General features: G+C 39.1%; 1 protein-coding gene across 3 annotated transcripts in view; it reads left to right on the top strand.

Annotated features, from left to right (window-relative positions):
- CERS6 (ceramide synthase 6) overlaps nucleotides 1-18,791 on the top strand; it is a 389,110-nt gene extending 370,319 nt beyond the window's left edge. Inside the window, exons 9-11 of one of the 3 annotated variants that reach the window (XM_077154067.1) lie at nucleotides 10,114-10,270; nucleotides 10,861-10,884; nucleotides 13,244-18,791. In XM_077154067.1, coding sequence (XP_077010182.1) covers nucleotides 10,114-10,270; nucleotides 10,861-10,884; nucleotides 13,244-13,396 — 334 coding nt within the window. In that variant the 3' untranslated portion in view covers nucleotides 13,397-18,791. The remainder of the gene's footprint in view (nucleotides 1-10,113; nucleotides 10,271-10,860; nucleotides 10,885-13,243) is intronic. The other 2 variants (XM_077154068.1, XM_077154069.1) reach the window with 2 other exon arrangements.
- Nucleotides 18,792-19,488: the final 697 nt, after the last annotated feature.

Consider the following 19,488-nt stretch of genomic DNA (forward strand, 5'->3'; position numbering starts at 1 on the left):
GTGGGATGGGCAGCGTTTGTTTTTTGCCTTCATTTTCCACTTTTTATCAGCTCTGAGTTCTCTCTAAGGAGGCGGTTCTTTGTTAAAGGCATGTTTACTGCGTCTCTCTTGCCAACCAGCAGAATGTAATAAAGATAACATGGTGTAGAGTGTCTCTAAAGACTGCAGGCCTGTGATACATTTTCTCTTTGCAATAGCACTTCCAAAAGTTTCAGGGACATTTCTCTAAGATAAAATTGAAGATAGACTCCTGGAAATATTTAAATAAAAACAGAAAGAGATGGGGAAAAAGTGCCAGTTACATTTGCCAGAGCTAAGGTCAGTAGAATCCAAGAAAAATGTGGTTCCTTGTTACATGCTTAGAAATTCCACAAGCCAATGATAGATCCATCTACACAGAGCCAACCAGAGGAGAAATTTAATACCACTTACATTTGAGTAAGGCAATATCCCTTGCTTTCTCCCTTTTCCCTCCCTATCCGCATCTGTGCACGGGGCTGGAGTTGGCATGACCTGGTGAGTACTGGGCATAGGGAACAGTCAGGACGGGCACGCTGCAGCAGCTGTCATGAGGCACATCAGAATCTACCAGGGCAAGGGAAGCCAGCATCAAACACTGGGGAGGACAAGTGAAAATATGGAGTCTAGAGAGCCAGAATTAACAGAAGTCCAGAGGGCCAGAAGGAGAGGCTCTCAGAGCTAAAGAAGACTTGAGATACAGGGACAAGGAAGTCAGTCAGGACAGTGGTAGAAGGAGGATCTATTTACCGGGAACGAGAAGATACCTAGGGCACGTTTTGGGTCTACCAGCCAGTTGGTACATGTTGTGGGGGTGGTTCTGGATTTCTTAAAGCATCAGAGAACACCCATAACTAGTGAGGATATTTATCTTTTCTTTGAAAAGACAATATTTGTCCAAGTTTCAGAAACCTTTTACTGATTTCAGATCAATCTATTAGTTGATATATTGCTCTAGGAAAACTCAATTGTCTCCTCATATGGGAGACAGATCTCAGAACCAGGGTCTAGGCAGGCAAAGGGAGAGCTGGCCCGGAGTTCTGACCCCTGGAGTTCTGTCACCTGGAGTGCCTGCACAATTTCTAAGGTGACATTGACTCTCTTTGTGCTTAAAAAAAGCAGGTGGAATTTGATTCTTGAAAAATTAAATACTGAGATGCTTCCTGAGCCAAGGCTGTACTGGAACCTTCTCAAGGGATCTTTAGGAAGTAGAGGGAGAGTGTTCTTCCTGTCTTGCCAGCCTGCCGTCCTTAGCAGGATGCCTTCTGGGGCTCCCTTTTACTTTCTGTTTGCTGAAAACTTTATCGAGAGTATACCTTCTCTGTTTTGATGAAATTTTTTCAAGAGAAGAAAGAAAGACCTAGAGATGATTAAAAACAACAACAATTATGACTTTGGATCATTAACAATTATTTTGGGGTCTTAGGCTCCTCACTGAAATGTTAGGATTATATCTAGCCAACTTCACAGGTTGGTAAAGAGACTCCGATAATCTAAAAACCATGAAAATTCTTTGAACACTTTTCAAATAGGAAAAATTATTAGCATCCTTCAAGCTCTCTTAGAATAAGTCCTTCATGGATTAGATTGTGATACATTTTACTCAGGCTTTCTTACTATTCCTCTCTAAGGATGCCTCATTTTAAATTTCCAGATATAGGTCCTAGCATGTAGGCAGGAAGACGATGCTGTGTCTCATTTCCTGCCCCAGGGCATGGGAAAACTGCATCCGACCCATGGGTGGCATTCAAGGGGATAACCACGTCCCACCACCCACACACGACGCTTTTCTGGCCTAGGAGCCTTTCCCACGCAGAAGTGCATGTTTAAATTGCTGATGAGAGCATATAAATGCACCAGCCCCCAGCAACTATCTGAATAGGGAGCCAAAATAGAAGACACTAACTCCCAAGAAGCAAGTAACTTGACCAGCCCTTCTATACTCCTGTAAATAGCCCCACTATAAATGGATTTTTCTGCCAAGCATCCAGACATCCCATTTCTACCTCCTTGTCAGAGGCCAGCGGGGTCCCTTAGGGTTGACTTCAGTGGAATTTAAGAATGAACATGCTTTCTACTTTAACCTAGTTATTTGATTAGACCCAAAAACTTTGAGGCTAAAACAATCTCACAACCAGAGTTCCAAGCTAATATATGTTTAGCCTTTATTTTAATTTCAGCCCTAAAAAAAAAAATACTCTCCATATCCCTAAGGGAAGGAAAAAAGGTTAAAAAAGCCAGAAAATCCATTGCAAACTGGGTACCTGCTCCTGTTCCACTTTGGCCTAGGAGAGCTTGACCTTCACTGGCCTTGCTAGAAACAGTCCCTACTATGTACAGGAGGGAAAAACAATCCTTCAAGAGAGGAGCAGACAGGCTTCCTCTCTACCCCCATGAGGATCCTTTTATCCTTTTTTAGAAAACTGGAAGAATAAGCCCCTGAAATCTAAGTCTCTCTCAGAGTTTTGCTTGCCCAACAAGAGTCAACCTTACCTGCTGTTTGACAATAATACGTGCACCCTAACTCTTTCAAAGAGAAAAACAAAGAAAAGTCCATAGGGCTGGCTGTACCATTCACTGAGCTGTTATTTGGAAAGAGATCTTTGATTATATTTCTTAACTATATCATACATGTTCAAGGAAGTAGTAAAAGGCATTATATGATATTTAATTATGGAGATAATTCTACTGGAATGTAAGAATTGAGTGGGATGAGTCAAAATGGGGAAAACAGGTAAATAACCCTACATAGGTCCTTTGGGCCTGTTAGGGCAATCAGAAACCAGATTATGAACTCAAGAGATGAAACATCCCAGGAAACAAGAGGATAGCAGGCCATAAGAACGGTCTGCACAGATGCTAAAGCAGTAGCTGCCTCTGTGTGCCTTCTCTGTCACAGTGTGGGTTCAGGTTGGTCCTCTACATGGACTGAGGGTGAAGGGCACGCCAGATACGATGGCATAACCAGAGCCTTGGCCGTGGGCTGCTACTGAGAGAGCACTCTGAAAGAACAAAAGCCAGGTCTGGGAAAGCTGAGTAAAAAAGTGAGATAAGAAATAGTGGAGCCTGAAGTCATAGTAAACATGTGGGTTCAAATCTCAGCTCTCCGCCACTTACTAAATGTGATCTTAAGGAATTTATTTACACTCATGTGCTGCAGTTTTCTCATCTGTAAGCTGGGGGTAATAATAGTACCTACTTAGAAAAAAAAATGTATCCCATAGGGTCTGTTATTTGAGGATTCAATGAGTTAACATATAAAGCCTGAGCTTAATTCCCAGCACATATTTAATGCTCACTAAATATTAGCTAGTATTATTACAATTATATGGGATCTTACAGGGATGTTGAAAGGATGAAATGAAATATTGTAACGTGTTTGGCACAGTGCTTGACACACAGTAATTACTCAATGAAACAGAAGTTAAATGGAACCCAACAAAAGTCTGTTTTAGATACAGGTAGGCAAAAAAGACAGAGGTGCAAGATTAAAAACAAGCGTATTGGAATTAAGATGCATCCTGAAGGAAAGCTTTGGCTAGAGAGACTCAATGTGGGATATCGGGAACATAGAAATGCAGACCAGTCAGTGGAGAGGTTAGGAATTCAGACAGCAGAGAGCACCGAGAAAATGTCAGCTAATTTGTTAACCAACACCTGCCCGGTTTGGAAGTCACTACCAGTTAAACCAACTTCCTGTGACGGATGGGACCGATTCCTAAGGATGGCCAGGGAATGGCCTTAAAGTAACCCTATATCTTAGTTGGAGACGGAACTGATATGCCCATTGCTAAAATGAAAGGTAGATGGTGCATCCATGTTCAATTTCAGCTTCTTGTCAGGGATAAAGAAATTACTTTCATGTCTGATGCAGACTTTGTGAATCTTTTATTCAAGATAATTAGGAACCTTTGCTGCAAGGTAGTCCCTCAAGAGGAGACTTGCTAACAAATACCAGCATTGTGGAAAAATCTGAGCTGTGGGTGGAATTGTCTTGTTAAAAGGGGGAAATTGCACAAATGGTTTTCAGCCTCATAGCAGCCTTGTCTGCCCAACTTGATGGGATGTTATTTAGGTATGGAGTTTTCCTTACCATAGAACAACTAGGAACTAAGAGGATGCTTTCAGTAGTGAATTAATTGCCTCACTCTTCAGTTTTTAAATTTCCACAGTTTTTGTTTACAGTAATGTTAAATGTTTTTCTATCAGAACCCCCTTTAAGATAGATAAAATATGCCAGTGAGTTATTGGTACTCTTTAGGTATAATCTTTTTTTCATTAATGTTTTATGTGTCACATGAATATATATGCCAGAGAAAACATGCATTGTGAAATAGACTGAGGTCCGTCTGGGAAAGTAAAGTCAAGACCATTCACAAGCTATGCAGTAAAGAACACTTAATTTTGACCACAAGTCATATTTCACTTTTTCACATCCATTCGCTGCATCATGCAGCACTTCTCAAAGCGAGACCTTGACCCTTACTCTTTCCTGGAGAAGCAATCTTGGCTCTATTTAGATATTTAACATGGAACTGATCATTGTTGCTGTTTTTTTTTTTTTTTTTTAAAGGAAAGACAGATAGAAGGAAGGAAGGAAGGAAGGGAAACATCTTTAAACATTTTCTTGTATTTTGTTTTTCCGTTTTTTGTTACATGGGCTGGGGCCGGGAATCGAACCGAGGTCCTCCGGCATAGCAGGCAAGCACTTTGCCCGCTGAGCCACCGCGGCCCGCCCCATTGTTGCTGTTTTTATACAGATCCATCCAGGAACACACAACCCCAGGGCTCAGATGTAGCTGTTTAGTGGGAGAAAAGCGGAGTAGGGGCAGAGGTGAGGCTGTGGTTGCTCACGGTAGCCAGCCGTGTTCTCAGCAAAACCATCCACCCCATAACTCATTCACATGAGGGGGCCCCAGCCCCTGTCATCTTTAACACATCTCAGACACTGCTATTTGATGCTGACCTGTAAATCAATGGAGCATTTTAAAAGCATGTGAAATATATAGGGCTGAAAATGAGAATGTTCATCTAGCTAAAACAAAGACTCCATAAAAGGCAAGCATAAGCGAAAACAACTACAGGGCATAGCCAAACTGAATTCTTTTGATACATTAAACGCCCATTAAAATAACTCTCCTAAGCTGTCACTGGACTAGTCCCCAGTGTATCTGCATATCCATGATGAATTCTCTAGACTCTTTGTTGAGAGTCGTGCATAAAGCAGCTCAGGCTAGAGGCTATTCATTCCATCGTTTGACATAAGTGTTGTAAGGGATGGTGTAGCCTAGATCTAGTGTTTTCTGCTGGGACACATACCTTTAGCAAAAGATTCTGATGGAGTAGACCAGTTTGCGCATGATTTGGGCATGTGTGATGTGCCATCTAGTGGTGAAGTGTGCCTAACATTAATGACAAGAAAGAAAGGTCTTTTCTGGTCCCTTTTGCCTCCAAACTCTCCACCACTTGAGTTAAGCAGCAGTGGGAGGTTTGATGCCATAGGGTAACTATTTTTCAGGGAAGAAAAAGAATTTTATTTTCTTATATACCATATGTTGAACACAAATTATTGTGGGGGAATAAAACAAACTGGTAATATAGTAATTATTCAAGTCAGAAGTTGTGAATTGGCAGTGTTCATATGTGTGCCTTGCAGAGTACCTTTTCCTTTTTTTCATTGTACCATATTAGGTATAACCCACAATATAAAGTAAATTGCACAATATTTTTCAGTATACTGCTTAATGAATTTTTACTTGTTTGTAATCCATATAATCACCAGGTCAAGATACAGAACATTCCCTGTTCCCCAGTTGTCTCCCTCAAGTTCCTAGTCACTTCTCCCTTGAAGATGATCGAGAATCTGGACTCTATCTCCATGCATTTGTTTCTAAGAACCACTTAGATGGTTCTCTTGTCAGTACCCTTTGATCTCCAAAGAGGAGGAGAACAGGGGAGTTAGATTGCTTCCAAAATTATGTGGCTGCTGTGGTAGGAGTATGGGTCGAGAAGACTTCATGCGTTTATTTTGCCCGATTTTGAACTTCACATAAGGGGAGCTTTTGCATCTGGGTCTTTTTTCTTTTGACTTATTCCGGCTATAAGAGTCATCTGTGGCAGTGTAGGTAGTTCTCTCTTCCATGGCTGCATAATAGTCCACTTTATGTCTCTTCTACAAGGTGCCTGTTCTGCTATTCGTGGACAGCTAGGTTGTTTTCACGTTGGGGCTTCTCTGCCTAATGCTGCTCTGAACGCCCTGTTCATACTTTGTTGGTGGACATAGCACTCTTTTCTCTTGGATGTATGCCAGGAATGAACCAGTTGGGTCACAGGATATATGTATATTTAGATAAACTGCCAGTTTCCAAAGTGGTTGTACCAATTTTTACTCCCACCAGTAACATCTGATACTTCCGGGTGTTCCATGTCATCGTCAATACTAGGCATCGTGAGTCTTTTCAATTTCAGCCATTCTGGTGGCCGTGTGAGCTCGTGTGGTATTTGTGCATGCAGATAAAGACATCTTGTTTCTCTTTAATTGGCCACGCCAGGCCTAAATTCTTAAAAACAACACTTGACTGGAGCTTTTCAGCCACAGTAAATATACTGTGGGCATCACTTCTCAGCCCATCGCAGTTTCCTCTCTCCCTTTGTTCTGAATCTGGCCTCTTTCACCAATGTGCACTGTTGGCCTGGCCCATAGAAATTTGAGATTGTGATTCACCAGACCTTTACATATTGTCCAAATGAAATAAAAGTCTTTTCTCCAAAACACAAGTACGGTACCAGAAACACTCCATCCTAAAGAACACGTGAGTTCCTTGTTTGCTCCTATTCTTTCTTCCTTTCCACAGCCATCCCTCACCACAATCCGTTCCCCAGAAGGAATTAAATCCTTTAAAATCCAACATTATCACCATTTAAAATGTTTGGCCAAACGCAGCAGAAACGTACTGTGGCCAAAAGCCCCACTTCCTGAATTTACTGTTGGTCACAGTCGCAGTGGCATAATGATAGTTCTCTCCCCATTCTAAATTCCTAACATATTGCTTTTCTTACCAGGCTTCTCGCTGAGAGCTACAGTTCCATTTGAGGTACTGATTGCATTTTCCCAAGTGTCTCTGCAGGCAGCCAAATCAGTTGTCAAAGAAACCCCATTACTTTTGAGCACCATCTCAGAGGTGCCACTGATTCTCATGGCAGAGCCTGTGAATTCTAATGCAGCATTTTAGAAAGTAATGTGACTCCCCTGCCACCAGCCACAGCCCTGACACACTGTTCAAGTTAAGCCATGCAGTAGCATCACTCCTAGCACCATTGTGGTAAAAAAAAATGTTCTCAACCTATAATCCAGCAAAGGTTAATTTATAATGAATAGCAAAATGCACTCACTGTTGCCAGGACCTCTTTCTAGTCAAATGAAACCAAACTCTCTGAAATGTCAAAATGTATACAATTTCAAGACGCAAAGATAGTTTTGAAATAAAATTATTATATTATTCCAGAACTTTCTTATGCTTATTTATTTGATTACTGAATTACTGAATTAACAACAACAAGAACAAAAAACTGCATCTAACAAGCACATTTACTGCCAGGTATTTTGCTAGATGCTGCAAATAGAACCACTTAGGTCAGTGCTTCCTCCCTCACTGCCCGAGTTCAGCTTAGTTTAGACCTGTTTCCCCTGACCTGCAAATTGATGTTGAACAGGTCACTGCCTGTCAGGGTAATAAACAAGGCAGGTATTTGGGCATTATTTTAATTTATTCCTTTTTATTTAAAAAAATGTATTTTTGTAAATATTTTTAGAATTTGGAAAATAGAAGAACATAAAGAAGAAATGGTTAAAATCCCCTCATCTATTGATCAAAAGTATCTAATGGTTTTGATGAATTCAAAATATTTTTTCTGTGTGTGTGTATGTGTATCTATACATGAGTGTGTGTGCACATATACATATATATGTATGTATATATATATATATTTTTTTTTTTACGGAGTTGAAATGACATAACAATGTATTTTTCTCTTTATTGCTTTGCCCCTATCATCAGAAACTCTTTAAACATTTTTAATACTTTGAATGACTCCATAATTTCTGTAATAAGAATGAATACTAATTTTTTAGCCATTCTCTGTTATGTCACATTTTGATTATTTGCTTTTTTAAAAATATTTACAGATATTTTATGCCATGTATTTGAAATTAAATTAAGTCTTTGACTTCCCACCATACTCAATGGATAGAACTTCCAGTATAGTGTTAAATAAAATGGTGATACACTCTGTCCATATTTTATTCCTGATTTTAAATGTATTAAAATGAATTCTCCATCTATGAATGTGTTCTTTAAAATGATGTTCATTAAAAATGATGACAACTGCTGCTTTGAGAGAGTTAAAAATCATAATAAGTAATTGTTTTGAGTTCTGGTTTTTAGATATCAGCAATGTAAAGTTGAACATTACCAAATGTCTTTTGGTGCTATTGAAATAAAGGTCTGCACCAATTTGGCCTTTGGATGTGATATGTTACATTAATAGATTTCCTAATATTAATGTTCCTCCTGCATTATATTACCATATTATGGGGTATCATTCTTTTAATGTCAAATTCTATTCCTGACTTCTGTTTTTAGGGTTTAACATATATGTTTTTTGTATGTTGTTCTTTAGAGGCAGCTAGTGTGGTGGGGTTGAGGCAAACTGTTAGCCTCATGCTAGTCTATAAATAGAGGTAGCTGAAATTGGAGCAGGGGATCCTTTGTCATTCTCCTTTTTTCTTTTTCTTTCCCTGTTATCCCAACTGCAATCAGTGTTTTCCTTTTGTAAATACAAAGAGTACTTTTCCTTAACCTCTCTCAGAGCACTCATCCCTCTCTTTCCTGTATTAAAGTGATTTGTCTATGTGTCTTCTATCCTTGTATGAGTTGTTGGTGTCTGAAATCCAAGGAGAGTTTCCCATCCCTCTGCCTTTGCCCTCCTAGCCCCTCCTGAGCATTGGTCCCAGCACAACACAGTGGCAGATGGTGGAAAATGCACTTAGATGGTTCTCTTATCAGTACCCTTTGATCTCCAAGGAGGAGGAGAGCAGGGAAGTTAGATTGCTTCCAAAATTATGTGGCTGCTGTGGTAAGAGTATGGGTCAAGAAGATTTCAGTCAGCTTCCAAGGGCTCAGGAACAGACCCAGGCAGTGACTAGAGCAGAGCACAGAAACCAGTCCCCATGCATTAGCTCCAGGTGGCTGCTTCTGGTCCCAAAGGCGAACAAAGAGACCAATGAATGCCAGTACTTTCCTACCTCAATTTACACTCTCTCAATAAATTCATTATGTTCTAATAATTGTTTTAAAGATTCTTCCAATACTCATTTCAAGACACCAATTCAAAACAATGTCTTTCAATTGTCAGTTCTTTCACAAGGGAAGCCTTACAATATTAAGGACCCTCCTCCTAAGGTAGCTCCCCTACTAGACTATAAGCTGCCTGAGGACTGGAATTAGTTCTTAAGTGTATTCTAACTCCCACTGTGCTTTGCATTGTGCTAGGCATATGGTTTGTACTTTGCCAGTGTTTCTGAAATTAATTATCTTTTTTCTTTTTTTAACATGGGCAGGCACCAGGAATCGAACCCGGGTCCTCTGGCATTGCAAGCAAGCATTCCTGCCTGCTGAGCCACCGTGGCCCGCCCTGAAATTAGTTATCTTAATCTTTTTTCTTGCAATGTGAGGTTATCAGATTTTGGTCCCCAAATTTCTTTAAAGCCCAGCAGCCATTTCACAGGTTATGCAGGCCTTTTAACAGTGGTTAGAGGTAGAATCACAACCAAAAAATTAATGGAAGCAATGATGACTACAGTAACTAGGGAAGCTAGTTCCACCCAGAATCAAAATGAATGTCACGTTGCCACCAAGAGAGATACTTCAGGAAGGGAGAGACTTCTGTGTATCTGGTCAGCTTCCACACCATTCTTCCAGGGAGGGAGTCCTTAGGAGATTTTTGCTAAACTTGTACTTCCGTGCAGAAACTAGAGTTCCTTTGAAAGCAGAGTAAAATATTTGGTTCAATAATTTATTTTCTTCTTTTCCTTAGGGTGTTAAATACTACATTATTTGAAAGTTGGGAGATCATTGGGCCTTTCCCTTCCTGGTGGGTTTTCAACCCACTGCTGTTGCTAATACAATGGTTGGATTGCTTCTGGTCTTACTTGGTCATAAAAACTGCTTGCAAAGCTCTTTCAAAAGGCAAGGTAAGATAAAATTCATGCTTTCCAGTAGCTTCAAGAAAATTCAGTTTTTTCGTTCTTCTGAATCAACACTTACTTACTATTTCAAACTTCATCCAAACTGCTATCATTTCTTGAAAATGTAACATAACTTACTAGAAATACAAACTGATTTTCATCTTCTATTTAGCACATTTTATTGTCTTTCACATTTTTTTGTTCACAGTGATTCTGATGATCTGCATTTATAATTTTATATCTAATGATATGTTACTGGTGTGTACTTTTTCTTTCCCTCTTTCTCTCTCCTTTTGTCCTTTCTAGTTATACTCATACTGAAATTTAATAACTTCTTTCCATTTGTGAGAAGGGTTGCATGGTACAGCATGTCCATTTAAACAAAGCTTTCCCTCAAATTGAAGGATGAATCCATTCCTTATGTTTCCAGTAAAAAAACAATTAAATCTGTATGGTTAAAACAGACTCTTGGTACAGACTCAAATAAAGTTCCTGAGCCTCAGGCCTTCTGTGTAAAGCAGTGATATTTCTGGATCATTCTCTATGACATTTTCTTACTTTCATTGTTTGTTCTCTTCCTTCTGCCACCCTGGAAGGCTGGGAAGTGGAACCCTTTACATGTAAGTTCCTCACACCTTTCTCTATCCCTGTCCTGGGTGCCACTCAGCCGGTTGGAGGGGCACTCAGGTGCTTTTATTTCCATGCATATTTTTCTGTCTAATCTGTTGGCATTGACTAGATGCTCTGAGATGTGGCTCCTACCAGCTGCAAAGGGCACTAGGAACAGCTCTCTTCGTACTCTATTGTGTGAGCTTGCATTGTGCTAATTTTGCATGATTTGAAAGAGAAGGGGAGGAATTTCTTTGTCGGTGTTTAACGCTTTGGCTAAGAGACGGAAATAGACTAAAGTAAAGTAGGAGTTACAGAAACACACAGTCCAGAATGAGACCTGGGCATCAGCTGTTTGCCTGATCTGCCCTTGGTCACAGAACAACACGTGACCGCCTTCTGGGCAGCAAAACTGGCCCCTCCCACATGGGACACGAGGCATCCAGTCATGTACTGTGAAGCCAGTTCTCAGCATCAGCTCCTGTATGGATCTAAACTATTTTGATCGATTCATTGTTTAGAAGCTAAAGTGCATTTCTTGTGTGACCTCTTCCTCTTTAAAGTGAATATACATTTCTATTTTTAAATGCTTTGTCTGCATTTGGATACAAATCAAATTAATTGACACAATAAAATCAATATTTTTACAATAGTGACTCCAAGCACCCATGGATTAGATTACTTGTGTCCTTATTGCATTATCTTCTCTTTGGCTTATTTCTGCAACTTTACAAAGAAACTCATTAATTTCACTCCACATCTCAGGCTTCTGAATATCTTAACTGCCGTCATTGCTCGCCTTGGACAGTATTCATCTTGGGTTATTTTGGGCCATGCTAAATTGCTCCTTTCTTTGAAGGTAACATATATACAAATTCTCTCAAATGCAATTTAAATAATCTTGCTAAGCATACAAATTAAGTTAATCACTCTCAGAAACTAGAGTGTTTCTTTCTATTAGCTTAAATTATGACTAATGAACTTTTAAACCTAGCAGAGCTTTATTATAGTGCTGTCTTTGTGACCTATGTTTTTTTAGTTAAAGTAGCCTCTGTCTATCTGGTCATGCTGGTGTTTCTGTAACTAACAAACTTCTTGGAGATGGTGCACAAGAGTTCACGCCCATCACGCGGGGCACTGTCGTGAAAGCCAGGCCACCATGGGGTTGGAATGCCACAGTCCTTCTTAGCTGCCCCGACACACCTGACAGAGATGGCGTGTTCTCACATTGCAGGAGTTGAATTCAGAATTTTCAAGTTGGGGGTGGTGGCAGCACAGAGAGGATGAGATGTGAAAAAGTCCCTGATTAATTTAAATGTATCTCCCTGGGGACTTTGCTAACCTCCTCAACTTACTGCCTGAAGAATCACAGGCTCCTAGATTGTGAAGGTTTCTGTGAAGTCAGGCCTCCAGGCCCCTTTGATCACTTATGGAAATAAGTAAATGATGCTCCCTTACTCAAAAGGTCCTGGAGCTTTCGGTGTAAAAAAATGCTTTCCATGATTTAGACTTACAGGGTAGGATTTTAAATGCAGGAGTACATTCCTTTAATTTCCCCCCAAATTACTTCCCTGCCTGCAAGACAATGAAGTTTTTCATCCTTTATGATAATGCATAGATTTGTATCTTGGTGCCTTATCTTGATGTCCTCATTACTCTAATGAGACCAAATGGGGAGCTGAAGAGCCCTGGACTCCTAGGAGCCACTTCACTATGACCTGGTCATTGGAGTTTCCTCAGGAAATATTTTAAGCTTGACTTCACCCAGCATGTCCCCAAAATGCTTCCTGCTGCCATTAGTTAAGTGGTATGTAAATTAAAATTTCTACTTAACTTTAGTGCAGAGAAAAGGGAAGCAAATTAAATCATAAAACAATGTATTATAATGCCGAATAGGAAGAAATTCTTTAAATGATTTAAGCTAGTAAATCTCTCCATTATTGTAGTTAATTGAGAATGGGCTTTAAATGATTCTCAAGGAGGAAGTGATCATCAGAGATTTCATTGCTCCATTTGTACCAAAGACCCATCATGTCATTCCAGTGGTACAATATGCCACTTTTCAGCTAAGTGTGGGATTCGTGGACTAGGACATTCTCAATATCAAAAATTACCTTAAAAAAGTCAATAAGACCACCCTTCTCTGGGGCCTGAATCCCCCTATATTCCTTGATAGCTGAATTTGTAACCCAAGTGAAAGATAACTCACTCCTCTGGCAGTATTCTTAATCTCTTCTACTTTTATTTAGCATTTGGTTCTATTTGCCTTTGTATATGACTGCATGTGTATGACTGCACGTGCTTCTGAATATGCCGTATCTCGACAGCCTGTTAGGAGCTGGTTGTACTCACCTCCTTTGTATCCTACAGGTATCCAAGGATGATCGAAGTGACGTTGAGTCTAGCTCAGATGAGGAAGACTCAGAACCTCCAGGGAAGAACCCCCACACTGCAACGACCACCAACGGGACCAGCGGTACCAATGGGTACCTCCTGACCGGCCCTTGCACCATGGATGATTAATTACTCAAAACTACAAATCCTGAACAAAGTGAACTGTTTGTTCCTGGAATTGTTTAATAAATTGCAAATGCAGTTCCTTCCATAATCCCTCAGCACCAGAAACAAAAATTAGGATTCGCAAAGCATTTTGATAATGCACTGCCATATGTTGTGTCTGTGAATGAATTACCATTCTCTATATGTAGGCATGTTGTATGTAATTGACACAAGGGAACAGTATTTGCATTTGCACTGTCTTAAAATATTATTTGTTTTGTATTTGTTTGTAACTCTGTGGACAAAAGAGGATTTCCTCACTCCTTTTATTCTCTGATTCATGACAGTGAGGGAGATGCTCCATCTGCTTCTATTCTTTTGTTGCCCAGTCTGCTATAAGCATCAGCTTGTTTTGTCTCTTAGAGCAAGCAAAACCCAGTGCAAGACTCCCATCCAGCTCCAAATAGGTTTGCTTTCTTTGTGTTATCATGCCCATTTTCAAATCACCTATATGGTCTCAGTGACCATTCTCCCAGCATAAAGTTTAAACAGGATGAGCGACGTTTTTGAATTGTCACTTTCCATGGTCAGTGAGCAGTTGGAATGTAAGAGGATGGTTTTTGGAGGACATTTTTAAGAATTGATTTTGTATTAAAGTGCTTTGAAACAGACTTCATTTCTTGTGCACACAGCCAAGCTTTTTCAGTGAGTGTGATAGCTGCTTGGGGATTAAGTCTACCTTGTAGATTACAGAGATGTCTTTATTCTCCATGATGAGGAGAGTGCACGGGCTCTGGAGAAAGACATCTGCTTAGGGTCATAGTTAACAGATAAAGAATTCACTCTCAATGTTGGGAATCTGTCCCTGTGAGCTGGGAATAACATAAAGAGAGCAACTGATTTCAACTTGTGGTGCCACTACCCCTGTAATTACCAGTCTTCTGTCCTGTCATGAATTTATTTGGGGACAGAAAAATGAGACTTGTAAGAGTTGGCAAAGCACACCTCCATTGCAAAGCATTTTCTTGCAACCAGGTTTCAGGAAAACACCCTTTCAAGTACTTGATCTTTATGTTTTTAAAGCCAATGGGAGAAATAATCCTTTACCCTTTGTCTTTTTCTCCTTGAATATAACCCAAAATGACTTTCCTGTCACTAGACACTGAGCAGTATCATACTCCAAGTCCTTTAGCTTGCTTCTTTGAAGACTTGTTCAGTTTCCAGGAATATTTTTTCACGTGGAGCTATTTCCAGAAAAAATAATTAAAATTCTATAGGACAATGGCAATATCAGCGATGAAAAAGATTACTGAAGAATATGTTCCCATAAATCTCCTACCTGGCAGTGTTATTTGTGTATAGATAAGAAAATCATATACATAAACCAAAGATTTTACCTCTTTTTCCTCCAGTTCTGGTAAAAAATAAAAATAAAAAGGTATTAAATATACTTATTTTATAAATTAAAAATACCATCATCTGCAACAGGGGTCCACAGCAAAATGCAGTAATCTAAATGTGTGAACCAGAGCTTGGTGAAAACAGAAAAGTTCTAGAGAGTGTATGCTTCACTCAGCACCATTCACATCCAATCCAATTTTGAAAAATAAAAATAATGCATTTTGCCTAGAATTTGAGTTAATAGTTCAAAGAATGCTCCAAAGTAAAACCTCTCATAATAATATAGAAACCTTTCCCCCATTTATTTACAAAATAGTATGTTTCTGGCATGGTCTATAGTAATAATTGAAGAGAATTGGAAATATATCTATTATTTATTGAGGGAACAATGCAACTAAATTCTGTTTGTAAAGCTCTATTTTATTTCACAAAACAAAAATGTGTCCAAGGAGTGGACGGTTTGAATTTGTAAGGCTAAACATTAGCCTCAATAGTACTTAGTCTTCTGAACATCAACTAAGGTGCAAATCTATATAAAAAGCTATAACTAATGTTATAACTGAAAAATTTTGATGAGGTAAGTTTCTTTTCTTATCAACTAAAACATGGAACAGAAGAATGAATTCTACCTTGCTTTAGTGTGTCTACAAGTCTTGTCAATAGGCTAAATGAACCAGAGAACACAATGTGCTCAGATTTTGATCATGTGACCCGCTTTAGCAGAGAAGAATAATTTCAGGAAGATTAGCTTGGAAATTAAAGGTTTAGAAGAGATCCCTAAGTGAACTAAGTCAAGTCTGTCCTTTGCAAAGGCAAACCTAAGCAACGTTTTGGTTTTGTTTCCCCAGAAGTCACTAAAAGGAGGGCGGGGAAGACATAAAGCCTCTCTGGCCAATGGCATTACGGACCACAGTCTCCATGTGTCTATAGACTTTATTTCACTTTACATTTTAGAGCAAAGGGTTACTTTAGGCTAATCAAAACTGGGTTTGTAGGCCTTTTGAGGAGAATAATAATACATTCCTGTCTACTCCTCTCAGTTTCCCATGATGGCCAGATAAGGTTGGGAGAGAAAAACATGAGTTATTTATTGTCTGTCCCAGCCAGGCCATCATTTTGGAAGCCTATTTAGTCAGTTCAAGTGTGGGCTAGTACGAGTGAGGTTTCCAGGTAATGAACTTAGCCTATATAGATATCCCATCTTCCTGGTAATTTTCAACCCTGCCAGGGTACAAAGGGATACATAGAAAGAAGTTTAGAAAAAGTAATATTTTATTCTCCAGTGCCCTAGCTTTTCAATCTCTTAGAGGAGGGAGGAAAGTAGAAAATTGCATAGAATTTGGCCTTTGGTCAATAAATGATATAAAATGCGTGGCCTAGGTATGTTTTTGCATGTTTATCCAAAAACCAAAAGATCACCAAGTCACCCTTATCCAAACGTTTTTTCATAAAAGCCATCCACCACATACAAAGAACCTTCCCGTCTCCTTTGTTAGTCTTCGGTTCATACTGTTGGCACAGCTGAGAGCGAAGAGTCCTTTCAGCCTCTTGGCCCCAGAGCTAAGTATGGCAAAGTCCAGGTCATAGAGGTCCTAAGATCAGAGTATAAACCAAATACAGTTCATGTTTCCTAATTTAGTCATGTGGATGTTAAAAGTAGGGGAGAACCTATCAGTATTTTGGATGATTCAAGTATACATTATAAAGGTGCATATGATTGCTGCATCACCCCTGGACTTTATTAATTGAATTTTTAAATTCGATTTCTACTGGGCTACTAAACAGATGGTGTTCTGAGGGGATCGTCACATAATGAAACGGGCACCTGACAGAGATAAACTAGGCAGAAAAGTTACCAGAATGGTGGGTGAACTTCAAAATGTCCAGTCCTGTTGCCAAACTTTCCATTCTGATGAGAATTTGAAATTGAGCAAACTGAGGAGAGCTGCATCTTCTGTTTTGTGTATTTCAAACTCATTGCTGTTTGGGCTGAGGTTAAAAACTAGATTTCATTTCAGCTGAGCTGAGGCTTTGCAAAAGAGCTTATCAGGGAGAACTTTATCGATTCCCATGATTGTCTCCAATCTGTTCATGATTTTTGCACTGAGTTATTTTTTGCTCTTTTCTTAAAAATGTTAATGCCAAAGTTGCCTGAATATTTGAGCATTTTTCTTAATTTGAAGTATAAAAAGCACACAGAATAGTTCCAAAAGTATTAAAAGGTCTTGTTTATCAGTATGTTTGATAATGGCATTGTGTCCAGAGAGGCTTCAAGATATCCTTTGGAAATAAAAGATTAAACACTTATATTTCATGTGGCATTTAAGGTCTTTAGATGCTAATTAGCTTAATTTTTTTTTCTTTGTCTTTGGCTGACTCCTGCTTTGTAGATGAATAATAGTAGCTCTGAAATGTTCCTAACATCCAAATAAGAAAAAAATCAAGCCAGATTGAAGTCAGCCTCATGGGAAAGTGATCACAAGGCACCTTCAGTTTCTAAGTAATTTGTATGGAAAGAATACGAAATTCGCTCTCAAGTTAGTTTACTTACTGTCTAGTCGGCTGTCAGTGGAAGGGATAGTCTCGATAATCACAAATTCTTCTTGAAATCATGCAAAAGGCAGCAAGATTTATTTTTGAATGAAGATGTTGCCTCCAGAATCCGTTTAAGAGTCTCTAGATAAAATAAAATTGTGCCATCCTCAAATTAGCACTGGTTCACTGTGACACGTTTTAGTTCTAGTAATAGCCCACCTTCCCCTACCCTCCTCTAGGGGGCGCTCAGTTGCTGCTGTGGAAACTGACTGACTGCTGCGGTAACTCTCTTAATATATTCTCACAGGTATCATACCTGATGCTGGTTTTCATTGTATTCAAGATTATAAAACATCATAAAATTACTGTTAATAAGATATGCAGGCACTCAAAGGAGAACCCATTAGTCTTTTCCAGCTATTTCCAACTGGAGTCCAAACTAAAGGCTTTGGAAAGAAAGCATCACCAAATGGTCACAGTGAAGCCTCCACCAGGTCAAAGAAATAAAGTCCCCACCTCCAGATGGTTAGTATAGTCTGTCTCTACAAGACTAGGCAGGAAGTGGCAGGAGGGGAATGCTAGCCTAACATCAGTCTTGTTTGTCTCAGTTCACTGACATTACTTTCCACCTCCTGGTACTCTTGATAAAAGAAAACTAGGATATTGTCACTTTTCTGCTAAAGATTGCCCAGTAGCCTTTGGATCAATTATCTACCCACAGTTCCCCTCTGCCTGGTTCCATTTTTCTGTTAAAGTATTGTAGCCCTGTGTGTGTTTTTTCTGTGCAACATAGGTCCATGAAAACTTGCTTTCTATTTTGACACATGTTGCATGTCCTGGAAAGCAGGGGGAAAAGCAGTCAGTCTGGTTTCTATGTTCAGTTGAAAAGTAATATTTTTATCAAGACTTTTTTTTTGTTTTTTTCTTTTTCATCTGCGGTAATTTTTTTTGACTGTCCTTGTAAAACTACCCTTTAAAAATAGGGATTTTTTGAGATTGGTCAGAAAAAAAAAAAAAAAGCTCTGTAATATGAACAGTTTTGTGGCAATTTTGGTACTTTAACCTAGAGCTTGATTAGTTTAAATATGGTAAGCAACTTCCAATGTTGATTTCCAAAAGTTTCATAAAGCCCCTAAGCTCATGATTTTCAACTCTTTAACCACAAAGTCATTTATCTCCATGGCCATTTGTTGTCATGGAGAGGGGGTAGTGGTTAATTTTGGATTTCATTTGTCTTTTAACTTGTAGTAAGAAATAGGACAGATGACAAAATCTTACTTGTTTTTTTAAGGCAATACAGTGCTTGAGCATCTCTGTCAGAAATGGAATGATGTACTGTTAGCCAATTAGAATTATTTTATGTATTGTTACTGTGTTTTGCCGATTTTTATATGAAAATATAATCCGTTCTTGATCTCTGGAAGCAATCATTATGAGGATCATTTTACTTTGGAAACACTTTCATAATAAAGATAAGTATTAAGATGAGTGTGTAAATGCTCTTTTCTGTAAGCACCAACCAGCTTGAATTGGTAATATGTTAAATCTCCCTGGAAAATGTTTCAGGCTCACATCACCTTAGTAGTTTCATACCAGGCTTCCCAAATTCCCATACTTGCTAGGATCCCTGGGAAAGTAATGTTTTATTATTTCATGATTTACAATAGTATCTCTTTGAAAATTAAGATATAAGGACTTCAAAGCTATATTTAATGGAGCACTTCATTCTAGGAAAAATTATATTTATAGAGACAGCAGTTCAAATATGAGAAACTGTATTGATTTTCCCAAATTATAAAAGAGGCACTTAAACCAAACAGAAACCAAAGCCCTGCACAACATTTCCCCTTTGTTTGTATAGACGTCTCATGAGAGCTGGGGCTGGGGCTCCTTCTCTGGGTCTGTGTTCCACTTTGTTAGACCTCCTTCCCTCTCTCTGTCTTTCCTGTGCAACTGTCTTCCCCCAGCTGCTCTTTCACTGCTCTAAACTTATCCGTTCTCTCAAGAACCATAAAAATAGCACTAAAATTCAACTCCTCCCCACCCCCACCATCACCAGTATAAAAATGAAATAAAATAGATACCCCTATAATTTTAAAAGTATTATAACCACCCCCCAAACAACAATCTGGCTCCAATATGTATTGTTCTAATAAATTAAACCATCAAATTTTCTCTAA

The sequence above is a fragment of the Tamandua tetradactyla genome, chromosome 3 (assembly GCF_023851605.1).
Source record: "Tamandua tetradactyla isolate mTamTet1 chromosome 3, mTamTet1.pri, whole genome shotgun sequence".
In the NCBI taxonomy this organism is placed as follows: domain Eukaryota; kingdom Metazoa; phylum Chordata; class Mammalia; order Pilosa; family Myrmecophagidae; genus Tamandua; species Tamandua tetradactyla.